At 46.1% G+C, this 24,176-nt stretch overlaps 1 protein-coding gene across 1 annotated transcript in view; it reads left to right on the plus strand.

Annotated features, from left to right (window-relative positions):
* Positions 1 to 4,084: 4,084 nt before the first annotated feature.
* Irs1 (insulin receptor substrate 1) overlaps positions 4,085 to 24,176 on the plus strand; it is a 58,391-nt gene continuing 38,299 nt past the window's right edge. The window contains exon 1 of the mRNA XM_034521415.2: positions 4,085 to 9,070. Within this exon, the coding sequence (XP_034377306.1) occupies positions 5,354 to 9,049 (3,696 nt within the window). The 5' untranslated portion in view covers positions 4,085 to 5,353 and the 3' untranslated portion in view covers positions 9,050 to 9,070. The remainder of the gene's footprint in view (positions 9,071 to 24,176) is intronic.

Consider the following 24,176-nt stretch of genomic DNA (forward strand, 5'->3'; position numbering starts at 1 on the left):
AAATGGAAGAATCAAATCATAGCATTGAGTTTTTACTTTCCCCCTTTCCAATTTCATCCATGTACTTATTTCCTGCTTTTATATAAACCAAATGATGAAAGGTTTGACATTATTGAAGGGATTAATATATTTCTGAAATTCTGGCTAGCACTCGACTCCATGAATTCCCCTGGATACAGTGTGAAATCCAGACTGAGAGCAGAGATGAATTCTCACCAGCTGATTGCCAGTAATTGATTTTTCTCCAAGCTGCTATGAGATGCACCCAAGCATGGGTCATTGCCTGCTCCACCCAACTGTAGTGAACCCAGAGATAAAAACCTCTATTAGGTAAAGCTGTATGTTCACGTAATTTGGTAGGAGCTAACTAGAAACTCCCCCCTTTGTATGTAAGCCAATATTGCTCAAATTTCTGTATAAGTAGGAGTCTCTTCAGACTGCTTTAGATGAGGATATTTTTTACTACATGTTGGTTTGGGGCTTGAAGGAGGTCAGAAATCTGCAACATTTTAATTACATCTTAGAAAGAATAGCTCTCTGTGCTTGATACCTGTGATTGAATAGAGAAGTCCCCAAACAGTGAGAGCTCAGTTAAGTAGAATGTTTATTGCTGTGGTTCTCTTTGAGCACGAATGGAGCTGTGAAGTGAGTACCCTGCCTGCATTTCATAGCATATCACTACTGTGCCTTTTAATCCATCATCAGAAATAGCACTCTGTGGAATCAGCAGCACTGAGAACATGGTAACTACACAGGCCCCTTGCCTACCTCCCGGAACCTGCTGAAGCAAGACCTTCATTTTTTAAAAAAAAATCCTGGGGCCAGAGAAGCTTCCATCTAGTAGATTCAGTTATTTTGTATTGTTGATACCAAAGCTGCAAGAATGTGTCTCCTATGGTTTGGGCAGCTTTGTAGAGGCTTTCAAATATTTGTAACTATGCAGGTATATTAAAATAAATATAATCCTTCAATTTAAAAAATCCATGAGTTTTCATTTTCCTTTAAGCATTGTTCCAAATTGCTACAGTTAATTGAGCTTCCAACGGTTTCTCTACTGATAATCTATTTGTATTAAGGATCTCTCTCTCTCTCTCTCTCTCTCTCTCTCTCTCTCTCTCTGTGTGTGTGTGTGTGTATAAAATAACTGACATTTTCTATGGTTTTCTTGGTAACATCACACACAGGCCATTTCCCCATTTTAACGGTAATTGTAGGTATGTTAATCAAATATGCACAGAAGACATGTAAAATCTTAATTCTTACAATCATGACTGTATTCAAGACATCAATATGCCATTTAGTTCTGGCAGTGCTTCTTCTAGTCAATATTTTAAAATGCAGTCAGCTTTCCTTTATTCATTTCGAAAGTGGTTTCTAGCTGTCCTAGAGATGGCAGCATTGAGCAACTTATTTCATAATCGGTTGCTTGGCTGTTCTGTGAATTTTCTGTTAGGTGTAAATTTTCCTTACAATACATAAGACTAATTTAGCATAAGGTGACACGATAATACACGTATCTGCCCAACACTACTTCACATGGGTTCCACAAAAGCCTACCTTCTTCTTCTGTATATTTACGTGAATCAAATGTCAATTTGCATTCCAAGAGTTATCTCAACCCATGAATTAAAAAAAAAATTGCAAAGAACTGAGCATACTGGAGTACAACTTGAATATTAACTACCTTTAAGATTTGTAATAAGACTCGAGTGAGTTGTTTGTGTGAGTGTGTATATGTGTGTGTGGTGAACTTCACTGATTGGTGAGCAATTTGTTACAGTGATCTGGTGTGTGTGTGTCTGTGTGTGTGTCTGTGTGTCTGTATGTCTGTGTATGTAGCTGGGGATCTGATCCAGGGTCTTGGACACCTCAAAGCAGCTGTTCTATTTCCTCTTCAGTTATAACAACATTACTTTCATATCATGAGAACCCTTACATTCTGCGAAATGACTTATAAAAATTTTCCAAATGAAATTGCTTTTTATGTTGTCTCCTCCTTTGAGAAAATACTGTTTCCCCCATAAAGGGGCATCCTTTTTTTCCTCTCTCTTTTTTTGTTTGTATTGTTGATACCAAACATTGGTTGGTGACAGGGGTCAGGAAGGAAGTAATTTAAAAAGTGAAAGTCTGGACTTGAAGTGCTTTCCTACATACTGTGAGCCCCCCCTTCTGTAAAAAGCTCTTTGGACTAATTTAGATTAAGCAGTTGCTAGACTAGACTAGCTGTTTATTCTCTCTCTCTCTCTCTCTCTCTCTCTCTCTCTCTCTCTCTCTCTCTCTCTCTCTCTGTGTGTGTGTGTGTGTGTGTGTGTGTTTGTGTGTTGTCTGTCTCTGTCTCTCCTCTTCTCTCTCTCTCTCACTGTTATTCTGCTACACTAACTTCAAACATCCCTAGTTGGCATCCACCCTCTCCCTAAAGCATTTCAAACCTTCAGAATCCTCTTCTTGATATTGCTGCCTCCGTACTTTTTCCAAATTACTTTCTATTTATAGCCTTCCTGTAGTGGGCACGTGTACCCGTATCACCAAGCTGACAGAGGGGAAAAATGAGGGCTTTTAATTCTACGTGTGTACCACATAATACATTAACCAGGTTTAGAAGAACCTGCATGATAAAGGAGGTGAAAAGAGAAACCCGAGGCTCCCGGGCTTTTGAGAGGAGGTGGCACCTACACATGCGGGATACCCCAATTCAAGTACTGCAAGTGCCTGAATGGCGCCAGTGCCTACGTCTGTACCCTCCCTCGCCCCCTCTCCCCTTTACCGCATCTGTGCAAGAAGGGAAAGACAGGCAACTCCACCAATCAGCAGGCTGCTCCAGGAACCTCACCCCGCCTCTCTCCCTGCATTATGCTGAGGCGCGCTGCCCCCTTCCCCCGCCCCCTACTCCCCTACTCCAGGCCAGGCAGTCTAGTGAATTGAGCATGCCCAGCACCTTTACTGCTGCGTCTCCCTGCGAACATCCTGCAGTGCCAGGGATCTGGAGGCTGAGGGGTATCCTGGCGTAGGAAAGGAGGTGGAAACCTAGCCCAGGGTTAGAGTAGGATGGCTTAAAGCACTGGGACCAACGTCACCTTTGTAGAAGGCCGTTGGGCTAGACACGGACATCCAGCTCGATTTATAGGTCACCTTAAACAAACAAACAAACAAACAAACAAAAAACAAAAAATCAAAAAACTTTGGGGAGCATCTCTGCTTATGGTGAGACTGAGATACAGACTGTGAGACTGGGCTGCTGACCCGTTTTCATCAAGAAGTACCCATTTTCCTGTACAGCCTAGCCATTTATCCTTATGTCTCCCGCTTATCCTTGTGGTCAAGGTTAAAAATGTATAGGGTCGTCCAATGTGCGTGCAAACTATGAAACAAACATTTGTTATATGTACACAGTAGGGGTTGGACTTAGGAACTCTCGGAAGGTCTTTTACATCTTTAAAAAAATCACAAAAGACTTATTAATGTGATAAGGGGCGCCTGGTTTCCTTCAATCGCCCCCCATCCTTTGCACTAATCCGTAAGTGTGAATTCTTGTTCATCTGCATGGAGAGAAATCGTGACATTTACATTTTATTTCCTTAGTGATCAGCGGTTAATAGTGCCAGGCGTGAGATCCCAGGTATTGATTCCGAGAGACCCTAACCCAGCCAACAGTCATTGTCCTTGGGCGTCCCTCTCGGTTCTTTCCAGGTGCCTCACCGCAGCACGTCCAGAGATTCCAGGTGGAAGACTGGCCCAGAAGTCCTTTAGAAAATCTTACGAAAATGTACATCTCCCTACCTCTCACCCAGACACCGACATCCAGCTGATTCCCGGGAGTCGCCTTTACCTGTTGGGTGAGAGCTAGCAGGTCACCCGCATCCCCTCCGCCCCAGCGCCCCCACCCCCTCGGGGCTCTGCAGCCGCAGTGCACCCCCTCTCACTGCCCCCTCCCTCACTCCTGCGTCTTCCCCAGATCGCCCCCTCCCGTTTTCCCAGACTCCACTCCTGCTTTCCGGTAGCCACCCAAACACGCCCGCCCTCCCGCCGCGGGGATTCCTGCGGGCCGGGGGCTCCCTGGGTGGCGCGGGCATGGGAGGTGCAGCGCCCGGGGCTCTGCCGGCCACGCAGGGGCGCTGCCCGAGCGCTGCAGCAAAGGGCCAGCGCGGGCGCCTCTGCGGCACGGCCGGGGGGTGGAGAGGGGCGGGCGTGGGGCGGGCTGGGCCCGGAATGTAGAGCGAGCAGGGAGAGAGGGAGAGAGACCTAGGCTGGAGCCTCCCGGCGGCGGCCGGGCTGCGGAGCGCAGAGGCTTCGTCACGTGTTTTGCTCCTCTGGAGTGAGACGGCGGCGCGGTCGGAGGAGGGCCGGCGCGCGGTGCCAGCCGCCGCAGCCGCCGCTTGTTTTGGTTGGGGCTCTCGGTAACTCTCCGAGGAGGAGGAAGGAGGAGGGAGGAGGAGGAGGGAGGAGGCGAGAAGTAACTGCGGCGGCTGCGCCTCCGGAGGACCGGGCGTCTTCCCCGATCTCTTCCCAAACCTCCCCCCCCCAACCCCGCCTCCCTCCCTCGTCCCCTCCCCTCCTCCCTTGCGGACTGGAGCTAGGGGCAGGGATGAGCCTGTCCCTCTGGACCGTCCCCTGCTCCCCCGGCTGCCCAGTAGCGTTGCGCGTGGAAAAGCCACTTTCCCCGCCCGCCGAGATGGGCTCGAGTGCGGGCTGCAGAGGACGCGTCCTCGGGCGGCAGCAGCAGCAGCAGCAGCAGCAGCAACAGCCGCAGCGCCGCGGTCTTTGCGATTGAGCTGGTATTTGGGCGGCTGGTGGCGGCGGGGACGGTTGGAGGGTGGGAGGAGGCAGAAGAGGAGGAGGAGGAGAAGGAGGAGGAGGGAGAAGCCTGTGCAACGTTGGGACTTGGCAGCCCGCCTCCCCCTGCCCAAGGATATTTAATTTGCCTCGGGAATCGCTACTTCCAGAGGGGAACTCGGGAGGGAAGGCGCGCGCGCCTAGAGGGCCAAACGGGGACTCCTCGGGCCATCGCTGCCTCCCTACATCGGACTCAGCCAGGGGCGGCAAGGGATGCACCATAGCTCCTTCTCTGCTGCAGGGACTGGGGGAGACTTAGTCCTCGGAAGATTGCGGCTGCACTCACCCTAGACCCACACTGCCTTTCCCTCTGGGCATGAAACGCCCTTAAACTCGGATCAGGCTATCTTCCTTGGCGCAGCTACCTCGTCCTTCGGCTGCCCCTCCCCAGCGCCAGGAACAGCGTGAATTTCGGAGTCAGGGTTTCTGCTTGCTGCCTCCAGCCCGGAGTGCATGTGCGGGGCGGCACTGAGAAGCCACCCCTCACCCAGTTTTTCGACACCTCCCTCTGCTCCGCGGCAGCATGGCGAGCCCTCCGGATACCGATGGCTTCTCAGACGTGCGCAAGGTGGGCTACCTGCGCAAACCCAAGAGTATGCATAAGCGCTTTTTCGTGCTGCGGGCGGCCAGCGAGGCCGGGGGGCCGGCGCGCCTGGAGTATTATGAGAACGAGAAGAAGTGGCGGCACAAGTCGAGCGCCCCCAAACGCTCGATCCCCCTCGAGAGCTGTTTCAACATCAACAAGCGGGCTGACTCCAAGAACAAGCACCTGGTGGCTCTCTACACCCGAGACGAACACTTTGCCATTGCGGCAGATAGCGAGGCTGAGCAAGACAGCTGGTACCAGGCTCTTCTGCAGCTGCATAATCGGGCAAAGGCCCACCATGACGGGGCTGGAGGAGGCTGCGGTGGTAGCTGCAGCGGCAGCTCTGGCGTTGGAGAGGCAGGGGAGGACTTGAGCTATGACACGGGCCCAGGACCCGCGTTCAAGGAGGTCTGGCAGGTTATCCTGAAACCCAAGGGCCTGGGTCAGACAAAGAACCTGATTGGCATCTACCGCCTCTGCCTGACCAGCAAGACCATCAGCTTTGTGAAGCTGAACTCTGAGGCAGCCGCTGTGGTGCTGCAGCTGATGAACATCAGACGCTGTGGCCACTCAGAGAACTTCTTCTTCATCGAGGTGGGGCGTTCAGCTGTAACAGGGCCCGGCGAGTTCTGGATGCAAGTGGATGACTCCGTGGTGGCCCAGAACATGCATGAGACCATTCTAGAGGCCATGCGGGCCATGAGCGATGAGTTTCGCCCGCGCAGCAAAAGCCAGTCTTCATCCAGTTGCTCCAACCCCATCAGTGTTCCCTTGCGCAGGCACCATCTCAACAATCCTCCACCTAGCCAGGTGGGTCTGACTCGGAGATCTCGAACTGAAAGCATCACTGCCACCTCCCCTGCCAGTATGGTGGGTGGGAAACCAGGTTCCTTCCGGGTGCGTGCCTCCAGCGATGGCGAAGGCACCATGTCCCGTCCAGCATCAGTGGATGGTAGTCCTGTGAGTCCTAGCACCAACAGGACCCACGCCCATCGGCATCGAGGCAGCTCCAGGCTGCACCCCCCACTCAACCACAGCCGCTCCATCCCCATGCCTTCTTCGCGATGCTCACCTTCAGCCACCAGCCCAGTGAGTCTGTCATCCAGTAGTACCAGTGGCCATGGCTCCACTTCAGACTGTCTCTTCCCGAGGCGCTCTAGTGCTTCCGTGTCCGGTTCTCCTAGCGATGGCGGTTTCATCTCTTCTGATGAATATGGTTCTAGTCCCTGCGATTTCCGAAGTTCCTTCCGCAGTGTCACCCCAGATTCCCTGGGGCACACCCCACCAGCCAGGGGTGAGGAGGAGCTGAGCAATTATATCTGCATGGGTGGCAAGGGAGCCTCCACCTTGACAGCTCCCAATGGTCACTACATCTTGTCTAGGGGTGGCAACGGCCATCGCTACATCCCAGGTGCTAACTTGGGGACAAGCCCAGCGCTGCTGACTGGAGACGAAGCCGCTGGCGCAGCAGATCTGGATAACCGGTTTCGGAAGAGAACTCACTCTGCAGGCACATCCCCTACCATTTCCCATCAGAAGACCCCCTCACAGTCTTCAGTGGCTTCTATTGAGGAATATACAGAGATGATGCCCGCTGCCTACCAACCAGGAGGTGGCAGTGGAGGCCGCCTGCCCGGCTACCGGCATTCCGCCTTTGTGCCCACCCACTCCTATCCTGAAGAGGGTCTAGAGATGCACCACTTGGAACGTCGTGGAGGCCACCACCGTCCAGACACCTCCAACCTCCACACTGATGATGGCTACATGCCCATGTCTCCTGGGGTGGCTCCAGTGCCCAGCAACCGCAAAGGAAATGGGGACTATATGCCGATGAGCCCCAAGAGTGTATCTGCCCCACAGCAGATCATTAACCCCATCAGACGCCACCCGCAGAGAGTGGACCCCAATGGCTACATGATGATGTCTCCCAGTGGTAGTTGCTCCCCTGACATTGGAGGTGGGTCCAGCAGCAGTAGCAGCATCAGCGCAGCCCCTTCTGGGAACAGCTATGGGAAGCCATGGACAAATGGAGTAGGGGGGCACCATACCCATGCTCTTCCTCATGCCAAACCCCCTGTTGAGAGCGGTGGTGGTAAGCTCTTGCCTTGCACAGGTGACTACATGAACATGTCACCAGTGGGAGATTCCAACACCAGCAGCCCCTCAGAATGCTACTACGGCCCAGAAGATCCCCAGCACAAGCCAGTTCTCTCCTACTACTCATTACCAAGGTCCTTTAAGCACACTCAGCGCCCTGGAGAGCCAGAGGAGGGTGCCAGGCACCAGCATCTTCGTCTCTCTTCTAGCTCTGGACGCCTTCGCTATACTGCAACTGCCGAAGATTCTTCCTCTTCTACCAGCAGCGACAGCCTGGGTGGGGGTTACTGTGGGGCTAGACCAGAGTCTAGCCTCATGCATCCCCACCACCATGTCTTGCAGCCCCATATGCCTCGAAAGGTAGACACAGCTGCACAGACCAACAGCCGCCTGGCTCGACCCACAAGGCTGTCCTTGGGGGATCCCAAGGCAAGCACCTTACCCCGGGTACGAGAGCAACAACAGCAGCAGTCTTCCCTGCACCCTCCCGAGCCCAAAAGCCCAGGAGAATATGTGAATATTGAATTCGGGAGTAGCCAGCCTGGCTATTTAGCTGGCCCTGCAACTTCCCGTAGTTCTCCTTCAGTTCGATGTCCACCCCAGCTCCACCCAGCTCCCAGAGAAGAGACTGGCTCAGAAGAGTACATGAACATGGACTTGGGGCCAGGCCGGAGGGCAACCTGGGAGGAGAGTGGTGGAGTTGAGTTGGGCAGAGTAGGCCCTGCACCTCCAGGGGCTGCTACCATTTGCAGGCCAACCCGATCGGTGCCAAATAGCCGTGGTGACTACATGACCATGCAGATAGGCTGTCCTCATCAAAGCTATGTGGATACCTCACCAGTGGCCCCAGTCAGCTATGCTGACATGCGGACAGGCATTGCTGCAGAGAAGGTGAGCCTGCCTAGAACGACAGGAGCTGCTCCTCCTCCATCCTCCACTGCCTCTGCTTCTGTTACACCTCAAGGAGCAGCTGAGCAGGCTGCCCACTCTTCCTTGCTGGGAGGCCCTCAGGGACCTGGGGGCATGAGTGCATTCACCAGGGTGAACCTCAGTCCCAACCATAACCAGAGTGCCAAAGTGATTCGTGCAGACACTCAAGGGTGCCGGAGGAGGCATAGCTCTGAGACCTTCTCAGCACCTACTCGGGCTGGCAACACAGTGTCCTTTGGAGCAGGGGCTGCGGTAGGGGGCAGCGGTGGAGGTGGCAGCACTGAGGATGTAAAACGTCACAGCTCTGCATCATTTGAGAATGTGTGGCTGAGACCTGGGGACCTAGGGGGAGCCTCCAAGGAGTCGGCTCCTGTGTGCGGGGCTGCTGGGGGCTTGGAGAAGAGTCTTAACTACATAGACCTGGATTTGGCCAAGGACGTTAAGCGGCGCTCTCAGGACTGCCCCTCTCAACAGCAGTCCCTACCACCCCCTCCCCCTCAACAGCCCTTAGGCAGCAATGAGGGCAACTCCCCGAGACGCTCCAGTGAGGATATAAGTACCTATGCCAGCATCAACTTCCAGAAGCAGCCAGAGGACCGTCAATAGCTTAACTGGACATCATAGCAGGTGCGTTTTTTATGGTGGCAAAGTCAGAAGACAAAAGTGCTTTTACCACCGGGTGCTTGAGTTCTGTTCTTTTCCCTCCTTCCCTTCTCACTCCTTCCCACAGTGTCCTTGGGGAGGATACACTTTCAGGAGGTGGGGGTGGGGGGAGTAGTGGGTCAGGGGACACAGATGCTCACCTCACAACGACACCTGGCAGATAGTCAAAGAAATGTGTTTGGAGCAGCCACAGAAGGGCTTCTGTATTTGAGAATTCCCAAGTGTAAAACTTGCTGCAGCGTTTTAAAACTTACATTCTAGAAAACCAGTTCTGAGGTTTGACGAGTTCCTTCATAGGAATCATTCTCTTCTATCTGGAAGTTTTCTTTTGACTAAATATTAAGGCCAGCCCTTAGCAGCAGGGACAATTCTACCAAAAATACTTGCTAATACAGGAGCTAAAAAGCCCTCGTTTTAAGATCCTTTCTCGGAGTTCTGAAGGGCAAGCTTACCGAGTGGCTGTGTGCACTTTTGTTCTGTGATTCCACACTACCAAAGTAGTTATAAACAGCAGCGACTTTTATTTAAGCTCTCTTAAAAAGATTCACGAGTCAGAGCTTTTCAGGCACAAGTGTTTATAGAGAAATTCTTACCTCTCTCTGATCTCCAAAGAAAGGAATTGTGGGGCACATTTTCTTTTTGTTCTTGTACTGGGTTTCATGAAATGTTTTTCACACACAGACCTACCATCTTGCAGGCATGGCTGCTTTGGTACAGAATATGCAATAAACACCATGCGCCTGGGACCCATTATGAGTTAAGAGTTATGGGAGTTCACCCTAGCCTGTCTGCCCTGTAGTTCCTTTACTTGTATTGAGGCATCACACATACCATTTGGGGGCTACTGTACATTTTTTCTGTAAGATTGCTTGACATTTCTCTAGTAAAATGAACGGGCACTTGGTCAGGGGAAAGAGGGTGTTTGTTCTGGTGCGCGTTGAATGATGGGGCAAACCTGTGTATTCTTCATTTGTAGGGTATTTGTTTTTCTTTAAGTTTATGACTAGATGCCTCAGAGAAGTTGAAAGTTGGCTTTAGGTTATCTGTGGCCCAGGCTGTATTGAAAATGAGAAACATTTGTAATAGAAAGTTAGTTCTGTGAGCCTGTTTTCTGGTGGTCATTGTGGGTAGAAGAGAGAAGTGTCATTCCCAGATAATGTGATGAGTTGGCAAATCAGAATGTTCCAGAATGGGAAGCAGTTTATTCTGACAAACTGATTACCTCATGAATTTTATATATGCTTCACAGGAAGAGCACTGAAAAACATTTATTCTTCTTAATAGGGCTCTTTGTGAGAAATTAATTTGTGCCTTGGGCTTTTATCAATAGGAAATAATAATAAAGAATAGGAAGGATAATAAAGTGATTGTGTGGTCAAAATGGTCCTGATTCTGCTTCCAACAATTAACGTTCTCTATTTTGTAGGACCAAATGGAGGTAGATGAATATTAAAACTCAAGTTTTATGTGATATGTTAAGAAAGCACCTATTTTGATTTGTTCTTTATTTCAGTGCTTGCTTTCATCACTAGGACAGAGATTTTTTTTATTATTATTATTATTGTATTGTTTGCCAACATAAAATTCTTGGTTATTTCTAACATGGGTTTTGAGGGTTGGGACTCCTGCAATACTTTCTTTGTAAACTGCTTACTTCATAAAGTAGGAGGAACCTGAAGCAAACAGATCCAGTAACACAGGAGGTAAAGGAAGAAAAGAATTTTCCCCCTCATTTACTTTCTTATTTTCTATAAATTTGGTTTTACAAAATAGAATAAGCAGTGTTTTGTCTTTTGAGGAAATGAAATGACCAAATCGAATCCTCATTGTTTTAAAAGGGGATTTAAAAGAAAACCCTGCTTATGTAGAGAACACACACACACACACACACACACACACACACCACAAAAATCCTTCCCCTCCCAGAACTTTAATGCTCAGCTTTTCAATCTTAATTTTCTTAAAAAAAATGATAATCCAGAAAAATCAGTCATGTCTGTTTCAGAATAGCAATAGATCATCCTTTGCCAAATGCCAAAAGTAGACTTCTACAATGTGTATCTAAATTTTAAGTGTGTGTGTGTGTGTGTGTGTGTGTGTGTGTGTGTGCTTTAAGCAGAGTGCCTAGTGTTACCTGGTGCTGTACACACTCCATTGTGCTTGCTTTTGCTAAGTTTAAAGGTTTTGTTTGCTAGTCAGTTATCACCAGAGGCTGAGCGGAATCAGACCTGCCAGTGGCAAACAGCTTCTGCTCACAGTGAGTTTTCAGTTAGCTATTTTAACCTCCCCTGCCATTGCTGTCTCTGCTACTTCGCCTGTCTTTGGGGGTGGGGGTGGGGGTGGGGGGAACAAACCCTAAAACAAGGTTAAAGGAATACAGCTGCCACAAGGGTGTGTGTGTGTGTGTGTGTGTGTGTGTGTGTGTGTGTGTGCGTGCGCGCGCGCGCCCGCCCGCCCGCCCGCCCGCGCGTTCTCTGAGACATCAAACATCTCAGCTTGTTTACTTTGTTTCAATGTCAGCTCAAGGAGAGCCATTTGTGAAGCATTTAGCTCCCTTGCACAGGATTTGACTGATTGAACAACAATCTTTTCTGTGTCTCTTTTCTCTGATGCATGTCAGGGTCACCTCTAACTTAGTTCTGAACTGTTAGATTGTGTTGTGGAAAGATCACTCCCTCCCACCCCCCTTTCTTTTGTCCCCACCTCCTAGTGCATGGTCCATGCAATAGTACAGTCATTGTGGCCTACTGTCTGTAGCGGGTTAATCCAGAGCCCAAAGTGGAAAGCTAAAAGGACCCCCTGGGCCGTCTAAATACCTTTAACCAGCATTTGCCTTAGATTTGACTTTACTGTTGAAACTGAAGCTTGGCAGACAGAGAACACTTTTGCTGATACAGACTGGAGTCATCCTTTCGGGCTTTTTTTTTTTTTTTTTTTTTTTTTTTTTTTTTTGTCATCCTTTTGTTAAGCCCTTCACCCCCCCCCTAAAAAGAGGATTTTACCATTGGTCTCCGTCCCTGTTTTTCCTTCCTGCGACCTCCAAGATTCCATGTCTCCACAGCTCACAGCTGCCTCTCTTCCTGCCCCCACCTCCTTTCCGCGATGCTCCCCGCCCCCTGGCCTTTGGAGCTGGCGCAGACCCGCTAGCCCTGGCACTTTCCCTTTTCCCGGGTCACCTCCGCTTCCTGCCTGAACCTCTCTTTGCTTGGCTCTGGCCCCCGCCTCTTCCAAGAGCCCTCCCGCCCTGGGTGGGAGAGACAGCCGCGGAGGCCCTTCAGACTCCCACCCCCGCCTGGCTCCGTCTTCGCGGGATGCAGGGCCCCTTCCCAGGCTTCGAGGTTGGCCCTGGCAGCCGAGCCTCCGCCCCTCAGGCCGGCGGGCTGGACGCCATGTGCCGATTGGCTCCTGAAAGAGCCAATCAGCATGAGTGATGGCCGGGGCGGGGGCAGGGTAGGCTGGGGCCTCGCTGGGAAAGCTCGCTCACCCTTGTGGGTGCTGCAGAGCTCGTCCGGGTTCTTTCGCCCCCAAGTCTAAGATGTGATGCGCTCCGTCTCTATTGCATCTCTGCCAGACTCATAAGAATGAAAAACACTCCTCAGCGGGTTGACGGAGGCCGGAAACACCCCACTTCCCCTTCTTTTTAATTGAGAAAAAAAGAAATCAGGCCGCGACCATGTGACATGCCCCATTTTGTTTTCCTCCTGTCTTTACTATGGTTTACTACGACGCTGTTCCTTTATTTCCCATCTCTAGTCTGCACGCAGGAGCGAGCGGCAGACAGCACGTGGTTTGGTATTGACAAGGCTGGGTCAGGGTTCTTACATTTATGTCTCTTGCTAAAAGGAAGGAGAAGGAGACACAAGGTTGTTAAGGGGTCATTCGGAGAAAAACTCCTTTTCCTTGAAAGAGCCTGAGGCTCTTTCCAGTAACTAACAATATACACTTTATTGAGCACCTGCTGTTTACAAAGGACAAGAACTGGATAAGATCAAGGAAAATTGATCCTCCCCACCCCCCTTGTGAGGGAACTCAGAAGTGTAGGCTACAGCTTACACATTGTTAAGTGTCTTCTGAATCATTAGAAACGCTGGAAGACTATAGGGTGTTCCTTTACCAAGATTTTGAGAAAGAGTGGGCGTGTTTTTCAGACATTTGGTTTTGGCCAGTGACATCCCATCAGGGCAGTCTGGGCTGGTTTTAAGGCTTGTTCTAATTGTACTGTGCCCTCATAAAAATTTTTTTCATGAGATGTGTTATTGGTATAGGGAATGGAAAAGATACTAAAGAAAAAAAAAAGAAATCTCTAAAAGTGTTTTCTTCCCCTATTCTCAAAAGTGCTCCTCAGCAGCCAGCATCCTTCTCCATCGCTGACTCCTAAGCCTCAGGGGTCGTGCTTTTATGAGGTGCCCATGGGAAAAGCACAGGTAAAAACAGTCTAAGGACAGCTTCAGTGAGAAAGGACTCAGGTTTCTTGAGAGCATAGGAAAAGAGTTACTTTTTTTTTTTTTTTTTTTTAGTATCTAACTTTTTATTTCCTGCTTATGTTTTTAAAAAATATATCTCTATGTAGTAACCATCTATTTGAACACATCTAATATTGCCTTACAGGAAAGAACTTGAGCTCCAAACCAGCATGCTGCTTTTTTTTTTTTTTAATCTTTTTATTTTCTTCTTCCAGTTTATCGAAATTCCTGGAAAATCACTTTGTGCTATCTTGAATGAGGCCATGGAAAATAAGTCCCTCCTGGGAGGGAGATCTTGAGTTCTAGCCTCGTGACCTTGATCGAGTCACTTAGTTTCCCTGGGTCTGTTTCCTCATCAGTAACTGGAGAAGTTTGTTCCACATTGTTCTAACCTTCTTTGCAGCTCTAAACATAGGGATGTTTTGGAGCAAATGACTGATATTCTTTCATGAGTCATCTGTACTGGGCTTGTGTCTCCAGAAGCAGTAGTTGGGGCCATGGTAAAGTGTGTGGGGATGTCCCCATCAGTTCTCTCCTTACCTCCATGTCCCATCCTCTGTCTGGGTACACGGAGGCATGGAAGGAAGGCTCTTAGACTTAGGATTTTTTTTTTAATTTTTTTTTTTTTTTTTTTTTTAGAAAGGGCATTTTGATGTTTTAATAAACTTTAAGGCAAAGCCCCCCTGATTTTATTTATTTACAGGTTTGGAGCCATCTCCAGGCTGGATTGGTCTCCTCACATCTCATTTAAAAATAAACTATGCCATGAGTATGCACATCATCTGCAGATTTCTGCTTTCTGAGGTCACCTATCAGGAGGATCACACTCCACAGTGTAGGTCAGGCTGTAACCAATGCACGTCTGTGACCTTGTTCAACATATCTTCTGTTGAGAATCTCCCCCTTCTTGTAGGCTGTCATTTTATGGATAGTGTTTCTTATTTTTAGCATCAGCATTCTCCAGTGAGATACCCATTCAAGAGAGTGGACAAGAAACCCGAGAACCTCACCTGAGGGCTGTGGGCTGTTTTTCTACATGTTTCTTGTACAATTGAATTTTCCCCTGTTAGACATACTAAAGTTTCTTTTCTTATAGGTAAAATGTATGCTGTCCTGGGACTTTAGAATTTAGAATGTGCTTTAGAATTTTGGAGCACTTAGCTGAACTATTAATATATGTATTCTGTTGACTGACCCAACAATATCTTGGCTTTGGAGTTGTCAATATATTCAGAGGCTCTCATGATAGTCACAACATCTCTACATGGACTTCATAAGTCTATATACTTTTCATTTACAACTATTTTCCTATATTCCTACTACAGTCAGATTAGTCAGATTTATTTACTTTCTCCTCCCTCTCCCCATCCTCCTCCTCCTTTTTGGGGGGGGGTGGTGTTGGTGGTGGTGGTTTATTGAGACAGAGTTTCTCTGTGTAACAGAGCCCTGCCTGTCTTGGACTCAATTTGTAGACCAGGCTGGCCTTGAACTCACAGAGATCTGCCTGCCTCTCCCTCCAGAGTGCTAGAATTAAAGGTGTGCGCAACCATGGCCGGCTAAGTCAGATTTCTTAGCTGAGTTGGAGATAAATGGTTCCTTTTATTGTGATGGGTTAGTAATAATAGAACCTCACAGATTTAAGGTTCTGTTTTGTTGTTTTAAAGAAAGCCTTTTCCTTAGTTATTCCCTTATGTTAGGGAACTCCTGAAAATAGCATTCAATGAAAATGACTTATTATGATCCAGTGACCCTTTTTTATACTAGTATTTTTAGGGTGGTCTTTAAAAATAATAAGTATTCTCTTACATTTATAATTATGTATTTGATTTATTATTTTTTGCATTACCTCATAGATCCATAACTTCATGGCCAACTTTAAAAATTCTTTTTTAAATGTTATATTTGAAAAATGTTTAAAAAGCATCACGGCATGGAGGTTTTAGCAGAATTACATCTTCATGCTGCACACTACAATTCTAGTGTATTTCAGTCTAATGTGAAACCATTTAGGAAGTGAGTAGAGGGCTATTTGAAGTGATTGGCTCATAGGTATCATCAGTTGACATCTACTTTTGTCTTATAGAAATGGCAGTGTTTTTCCCAATCTTAATTCATAGAAAAAGGGAGATAACAGAGGAGGCCAGGCTAAGTTACTTGTAGCCATAGTGAAAGAGATCTTTTCCTTTTTGGTAAGATTCTTGCTACAGGCTCTGCTATCACTTATTTGTTGAAGTAAATTTGGCTAAATGCTGTTTGCATGTTTTCCTTGAGTCACTGATCTTTGAATAACAGGGTTTTTAAAAATGATAGGTTTATGTAGACAAGGCTGCACATCCCTTTCAGCCCCTGTACTGTCTTCATTCCCGACAGCATGTGAATATAATACTAAGGTCAGAGGTTAACTTAATTATGTCAGTCTTCCATAGAGAGGAATCTAGTGGTTTCATCTCTGTATCTCTAGTGCTTTTTTGCCTGAGCTGAGCTGCATTCAATGCTCCCTGTACCACTTCATGTTTTAATTTTGTTTCTTGCAGTTCCATGCTTTGTTATGTATCCTTCTGGCCCATTGTTTGTTTGACCAAGTGTTCCCTGATGCACAGTCTCTGATCTACCTTGACATAATCAGGTCATGTTGCTATCAGTATTGTTTAGTCTTTAGAATGTTTAAGTAATCAAAGAGCTGTGATTTCATTCCGAATGCATGTTGCATTGCAAACAAATTATGTCTTGCATGGGAAGTTCTAATTCTTGCTTTCAGGAAAGACATAAAACATGTTCAGTTGTTTTAAAAGTCAACCTAAAAAATAGCAGTGGGGCCAACCAGAGGGCTCTATGAGTAGAAAAAGTGCTTGCTGTCCAAGTCTGACAGATGACTTCTGTTTGAGAGCTAGAACCCAGGGTGATAGGAGAGACTTGACTTCCAAAAGTCATCCTCTGACCTCCACACATGCCCTTGCACTTACACAGACAGACAGACAGACAGACACACCTTACATATACACAGCAATAACAAAATAACAAATTTACTACTAATAAAAAAAATAGCTGATACTTGCAGGCCACTTGAAGACTTGTGTAACTCAACTGTCATTCATCTAATCTCCCAAGATCACTTCTCTGTTCATTGGTAAATTATTTGGAGTCCTCAATGTGTAAATACTCCCGAATTTCATCAGATCTTGGCAGTTGCTCTGGTGTGTGTGTGTGTGTGCGTGTGTGTGTGTGTGTGTGTGTGAGAGAGAGAGAGAGAGAGAGAGAGAGAGAGAGAGAGAGAGAGCAAGGGCATGTATGAGTTTGATGTTGGGCATCTTCTTTAATGGCTCTTCATCTTATTACTTGAGGCAGGGTGGAGTTCACTGAATTGGCTGGCCAGCAGCCAAGAAGCTGCTCAGCAAGCCCCAGGGATTCTTCTGTCTCTAGTTCTCCAGCAGCACTGGGATTCTAGGCTTGTCCTGATTTTTTTTTCTCATGAGTGCTGGAACTCAAACTCAAGTCTTCATTCTTGAACACAAGTGCTTGTCAACTGAAGTGTCTCCTCAGTCTCAATAACCAGATCTTTAACAACTCCACTATAGTCTTTAAACCTACCTATTTGCCAATTACAACATAAATTGTTGGCTGTTGGCCAAACAGTCCCCTGGCCACGCCTGTCCTTTCTTCTTCCTCAGTAAACACCATTGAGCACTAGAACATGTCAAATTGTTTAATTTCTATTACTAGTGGGTAAGGCCAGGCACATGGCTATAGAGAAGACACCGGGAAGAAGAAACCCCCAAAGTAATTATCAAATTTCTTTTGACATAATTCATCTGGGACAAAAGAAAAGTTAAAATTTGGAATGTATAATCCATGTAAGCAGAGATTTTCATAACTCTGTAGAACAGAAGTATTAGTGTTTAAGGTTTTTTTTTAAACAAACAAACAAAAAAACAAACAAACAAACAAAAAACCCCAACCAAAATAATCACGACTTTCCTCCCTGGCAGCAAAACAAAATAATCAGTTATTTGGTGAGGTTGTTGAACTTGTCATGGTTCACTTTCAGTTAGGCAGGAAGAAAGCAAGTGACGGGTATCTTTGGTTTGGGCCTTTGGTCCAAATGAAGCAGGAAGGAGAGGGTCCAGCCTGAAATAAATAGAGCTTGAAAGTGGGGTCTGTTACTGGTTGGTTGGCCTCAGGAAGCATGAAGGCTGTAAAATAAATTATAATCCTTTGTATCTTAGCTTTGTTATTAAGGGACTCCGCTCCTCCTTCAGGTGGGTTTAAGTGTTGTTTTGTACTTCTCTGTTTTCAGTCCTGAAAGACTATAATCCTCTAAACTATGCTTGCTTCTGCTTGGGAATGCAACATCCTTTGCATTCACCATTCATCACTCTCCATTATTTTTAAATATGTGGCAGTTTCCCTGAGAAGCTAAAGGAGAATTTTTTTTTTAAGGTTCCCAGCCTGCTCATATAATTTGTTTGTTAACTTATCTCTAAATTTCTTAAATACTAACATAAAAAGTGATGTTTCATTTGGCATTTTCATGTATATATATATGATTATATTTGGTCTTACACATTCCCTTCTCAGGCTTTCCTTCTCCATTCTCCTGCCTGCCTCTTTTTGCTTCCCTGCCTTTTCCTAAGGAGTTCCCTGTCTACTTATATGTCACGTGTATTCTATTATGTTTTTTCTCTTCTTACCTCTCTCTCCTTTCTCCTCTACTACTACTACTACAACACACACACACACACACACACACACACACACACACTCCAAGAAGGAGGGGGAAGGGGAGAGGAGGCACTTGATTTTGTCTTTCTGTGTTTGACTTGTTTCACTTAGCACAGTGACTTCCAGTTCCATTATCCATTGGCTTGGTGATAGACGGCCACAGTGTTTCTCTTCTTTAGCTGCTGTGAGTAGTGCAACAGGAAACATGGTGTATTGACTTAAGTCCTTTGTGTTTATACCCAGGAGTGGTATGGCTGAGTCATATAGAAGTCCTGTTTGTAGCTTTTTGAGGCACCTCCAAACTGATTTCTATAGTGCCTGTATCATTTACATCCTCACTAGTGATACAGATGATTCCCCCTCTTTCTTTACATCCTAATCTACAGTTGAGCCATTTGTCCTATTGGTGGTTGTCATTTGGACTGGCTGAGATGAAATGTCAATGTAGTTCTCTTTTGTGTTTCTCTGACGGAGAAGGATGTTGAACACTGTTTCAAATATGCATTAGCCAGTTGTATTTCACTTGAGAACAGTCTATTCAGTTCCTTGACCCACTTATTGACCGAATTTTGTTTTTGGTTTTAATTTTTACAGTTCTTTATATAGTCACGATTAATTCCCCATCTGTTTATAGTTGATAAGGTCCACCCCTCCCATTTTATAGGCTTTCTTTTCACTCTGATGTTTGTTCCCTTTGCTATGAGTCACACTGTTATTAAAATTAAGACATGCTGGAATGATGCCTCCCCAGTTAAGAGCACTGCCTCCTCTTCCACAGGACCTGGGTTTAATTTCCAGCACCCACATGGTGACTCACAACCATCCATAACTCCAGTTTTAAGGGATCTAATGCCATCTTCTGGCCCCTGCGAGTACTACATGCCTTTGGTGTACTGACATGCATCCTGGCAATACACCCATACACATTAAACTACATTCGTCTTTTTAGAAATTAAGATATGCTGTATGTTTACATACTTTAATTTCAAAATTAAGTGTTCTTTTTTTTTCTTTTAAAACGAGTCTCCTTTCCACCTGCTTCTTCCTGCTTCTTCCATGCTCTCTTCCCAAGGCCATCAAATGCCACTTGCTTTTGTTTGTCTTCCAGAATTGAACTATCTATATAGACTCTCTTGAATTTTAGATACAGAAAGTTTCTAGAGATTGTATTTAAAGATGAAAGATGTTGGTTAAGAAGTGGTTAGCCAGGAGCCTGATATGGCTGTCTCCTGAGAGGCTCTGCCAGAGCCTGACAAATACAGAGATGGATGCAGCCAACCATTGAACTGAGTGCGGGGTCCCAGATGGAGGAGTTGGAGAAGGGACTGAAGGAGCTGAGGGGGTTTGCAGCCCCATGGGGAGAGCAACAGTGTCAATGGACCAGACCCCCTCCCCCAGCTCCTGGGGACTGGACCACCAACCGAAGAGTACACATGGAGGGACCCATGGCTCTGGCTGTATATGTGGCAGAGGATGGCCTTGTTGGATGTCAGTGTGAGGAGTGGCCCTTGGGCCTGAGGATGTTCGATGCCCCAGTGTAGGGGAATGCCAGGGCCGGAAGACTGGAGTGGGTGGGTGAGTGGGGGAGCACCCTCATAGAGAGAGGCAGGGAGGGGGTAATGGGATAGGGTGTTTGCGAAGGGGAGACCTGGAAAGGGGAAAACAATTGAAATGTAAATAAAGAAAATATCCAATAAAAAATATATTAAAGAAAAAAAGAAGTGGTCAGCTTCTCCGATGTTGAGATCAAAAGTCCCTAAGTTTCCAAACACTAACATTGCAAATGTTATCACTGTTCTTTCTTTGATTACTTGCCTGGTAGTACTCATGCTCCTGCCGTTCTTCAGATGGAATGAATTATACTTCTTCTCTGTGTGATGTGCTAAGACTAAGTATAAAGGTTAAGAATTCCTGGGGAGGCTTTCTGGGCACCCACAGAATCGTGTTTTTGAAAGTTGGAGAGATGTGATGCTTTTTACTGGAAGCTTTTTTTTTTTTTTTTTTAATTTCTCTCATCTCAGGTTCTGGGGGCAGTGTGCTTTAAGTATACAACTGCACTCCCATGGTTGAATTCCGTTACCTCAGTGATCTTGTCTTACTAAGGATCACCATGAGACCAGAGTGGAATGTAGAGCGTCTTTCCTATCCCCAGTGATAAATTGCTCAAACAGCTTCTAATTTGAACCAAAGTGAGATTTTATCTACTGCTCAAAACATACATGTCTGACATCCATCTTTTTTTTTTTTTCTCGAGTGTGGTCCAGGGTTGATGGGAAGGAGATGGCTTATGTTACAAAATAGAAACTTTCAAGAATATGAGAATGCACAATATTTATTCAATGCTTATCAATGTTTGCTCACCTTTGGTGACATTTCCCCATAAAAATACACTCATGGTAAATGTGTCCATTTTCTTCTAGTTGTCTGGAATAAGTAGGAATGAAAAGTCTTACTTGTGAAATTATGTGTTTTCTTGGATATGATATATGTGTTGTTTAGCTTTTGGGGTAAAACAAACCATTCCAAAACCGGATTCATTAAAATATCAAATATTTATTAAGTCTCAGTTCTGTGGGCTGCTGTTTTTGGCTAGGCTCTACCGGGCAGTTCTTTTGCCTGTCTGCCTGGGTTGTCTGAGGTGAGGTGGAAGTTGGCCTTCGTCAAATGATGTCCCAGGTATTGCTTCCTATGAATAGGGCTATGTGCTCAGTGGAGACTAACCAGGACTTCACCTGGTGTTAGGTGGATTTCACAGACAAGGGATGCAATACTGGAGCATAATGACTCTCTAGCCTCCGTGCCTGTCACATTTGCTCCTGCCCTGTTTTCTAAAGCCTAAGTCACATAGCCCTGTCTAACTTTTACATTGTTCCTTGTGTCTGTATAACATGTAACTATCTGTGTATGTACGTAAAATGTATGTACTTACGTACATACGTACTTATGTATGTGTACAATATGTGCATGTATGCATATGTTTGCATGTTTGTGTGTGCAGTAGTGTATAGAGGTCAGAGGGCAACCTCAAGTGTTAGTTCATACCTTCCTTGTTTGAGACAGGGTCTCCTTGTTGTCCTTTGCAGTGTATACAAGACTAGCTGACCTGTGAACTTCCTGTCTCACTAACCCCCCTCTCTTATCCTTCCTCAGGAGAACAGGGTAGCTCTCAACAGAGCCCAACCCAACCCAAAATTAGAAAACTACTTAAAACTTATGAGATTTTTTTTTTTTTGGCAGGGGGAGGAGGGGTCTCGTTTGTAAAGTTATAGCACATGAACTTTGTAGATGACAACTTGTGTCACAAACTTGCAGACAGCCCTCAGGTGGCTGGCACAGGACCTAAGAGCCAAGGTATCAATGGAAGGGAAGCTAAAGGCAGAGACCATCTTCCCCTCTTCCCTTCCCTCCCCTTCCCTTTTCTTCCTTCCTCCCTGTCCTCTCATTTCTAGTGGCTGACCTGCAGACTCAGGAAGCTGGGCCAGATGAAAACTGGCTGGGTAAAGGACCCGATTATACGATTATACGGGAGAGGTGCGAGGCAAGGGCTGTAAATAGGCCTTTAAATGCATTGGAAGAGTTTCCCACCTGAGCCTAAGTGCAGATCCTGCTCGTACAAAGGGTTTGTTGAGTCTCACCCAGGGCAAATACTTTCCTGAACACTGCCCAGCCCTTCCAACAGTCACTGTTGATATTTTTCTCTTACCAGAATCACAAATGCCTTAAATGCTGTTGAGGTCAGAGAACAGAATAAAACAGGATGCTGCATAAAATACATTTGATGATGGGAGGGGAGGGGCCCCTAAAGTTTTATGTGCAGCTAGTTGAACTAGTGCTATTTATGTTGTGATTTTGGTGGCTCCCATCCACCCATCCCTCCCACCTGTCCCCTACTTGCCTACCGGCCCCACTCCTTCCTAATCCCAACCCTCTTTTTGAGTCTTAGCTAAGTGATAACTCCCTTTCAAAGCAGATCCCATGCCCCCTGCTTAGGCTAAGGAATATGTGTAAATATGCTATTTTTAAAAGAATGCATAATAAAATAATTGCTGAAGCTATTAATTGAACACATTGGAAATCACTGAGAATATATTTAAAACCTTCTCTTTTGCCTAAGCGTCCCCATTTGTCTGCGTTTGTGTGCGCGCGCGCATGTGTGCATGTGTATGGGGGGGCGGGAAGAGGAGAGGGAGTGTGTGTTTGTGTTTGGGGTTGGGAAGAAAGTTAAGTTAGGAGGTGGGAACTAGAGTGTAATGAAAAGGAAGCATTCTTAAAACTAGGTCTTTAAAAAATATTTTGTAGCTTAAGCCTTTGGTCCCTCACAAGTTCCTACAAGGGACGACCTTCAGAAAGTGTGCGGGCTTGTTGTCTCTCTGCCTTTGAACCGGGTGAAGAATGCGTCTGGAGATGGAAAAATGAATGGCTGGTGCTTTTAGCCTGCAGCGTGAAACTCGCTGGAGGAATGTCTTTATGTTTTCAAAGCCTGCTTCCCACTCCAGTGTGTTAGACGGGCACTTGAAAAGTGTCCTTGCATTGTCAAGCACACCAAAAAAAAAAAAAAAAAAAAAAAAAAAAAAAAAAAAAAAAAAAGCAAGCCACCAAATTCAAGTTCATTCACTGCCTCCTTTTAGGTGGAGTTTTTAGTCGATGTGCCTCCTTTATAAGAATAGAGCTTCATTGCTTCATTTGTCTCCCTCTACACCCCACTGATAGGATTTACTGTTCTTCATAGATCAGGGACTTTCAGGTTCCTCCTCCCCCTCCCCAAGAAAATATTTTAAAAAGTAATGATAGAGGTACTTAGAAACTATCACAGATCTAAAGAGTTCTGAATAAATTTCCAGCATAAGTGAATTGTGTTTATGAATTGTAAGTTAGAAAAAAAAAAAAAAAAACATTTAAATGACCAGAAGGGCAGAGTTTTATGTTTCCAGGTTCAGGCATCCTCAGCTCAGCCACTCTTTCAGAAAGAGCTCCCTTTCTTGAGGTAAAATGACAACTCTTATTCTTGTGTGGCTGCAGGCTTCTGGGCTTCTTTTCTTGCGAAAAGTTGTGAGCTATGTGTGAGTGGGCTCCATTGTCCAAGTTGGTGGTCATAAAAACCCTTGTTAAATTGAAAACTTGTCATGAACAGTTCACAGAAGAGCCTTTGATCACAGAAGGGGAAGGAAGGGCTTAGGAAAAATCCCCTACAGAAACCAACCATGTGAATATATTTTACAGACCCCAAATCATTTCAGTTGTAAGACATTAAAATATTAAAAATTAGATTTAGTAATATCATATTATTAAATGTAGGCAAAATTACGATAGTCTTATGGTCTAATATAGATGTGAAAATGTGGATCTTTTTTTTTTTTTTTTTTTTTTTTTTTAAAAACCGGTGTCTCATTTTTGAAATTGCAATTTATCTTTTCTTCTCTGTGTGGGTTATGTGTGTACATGTTCTCATGGTGTGTGTGTGTGTGTGTTTGTGTGTCTGTGTGTGTGTATGTGTGTGTGTGTGTGTGTGTAGAGTAGCTGGCCAGTAAGCTCCAGGCCCCCACCTCCCATTTCTGCCTTCCTAGTACTAGGCTTGTAGATACAATGCTGCCATGCTGGACCCCTTCAGGATGCTGGGAACCCAGACACTGGCTCCTGTGCTTGAGTTGCAAACATTTTACAGAGCCATCTCCTCAGCCCCTGCAGTGTATCTTAAAGTCTTGGATACTTCTCCTGTTCCCCAAACCATTCATTTGCAGATTGACAGAAACTCTGCTGTGTTGTGACAAGATTTATTTCTCAGTTCCAACAGCAGTGCGGCAGCTTGTACTCTATTAATGTAGTTCTTCTGATGTTAATGTTAATTGTAGCTCACTGATCTAGGTCATAGCACAGTATTTCCCCCCCTC

Source organism: Arvicanthis niloticus, chromosome 17 (genome assembly GCF_011762505.2).
Source record: "Arvicanthis niloticus isolate mArvNil1 chromosome 17, mArvNil1.pat.X, whole genome shotgun sequence".
Taxonomy (NCBI): Eukaryota; Metazoa; Chordata; class Mammalia; order Rodentia; family Muridae; genus Arvicanthis; species Arvicanthis niloticus.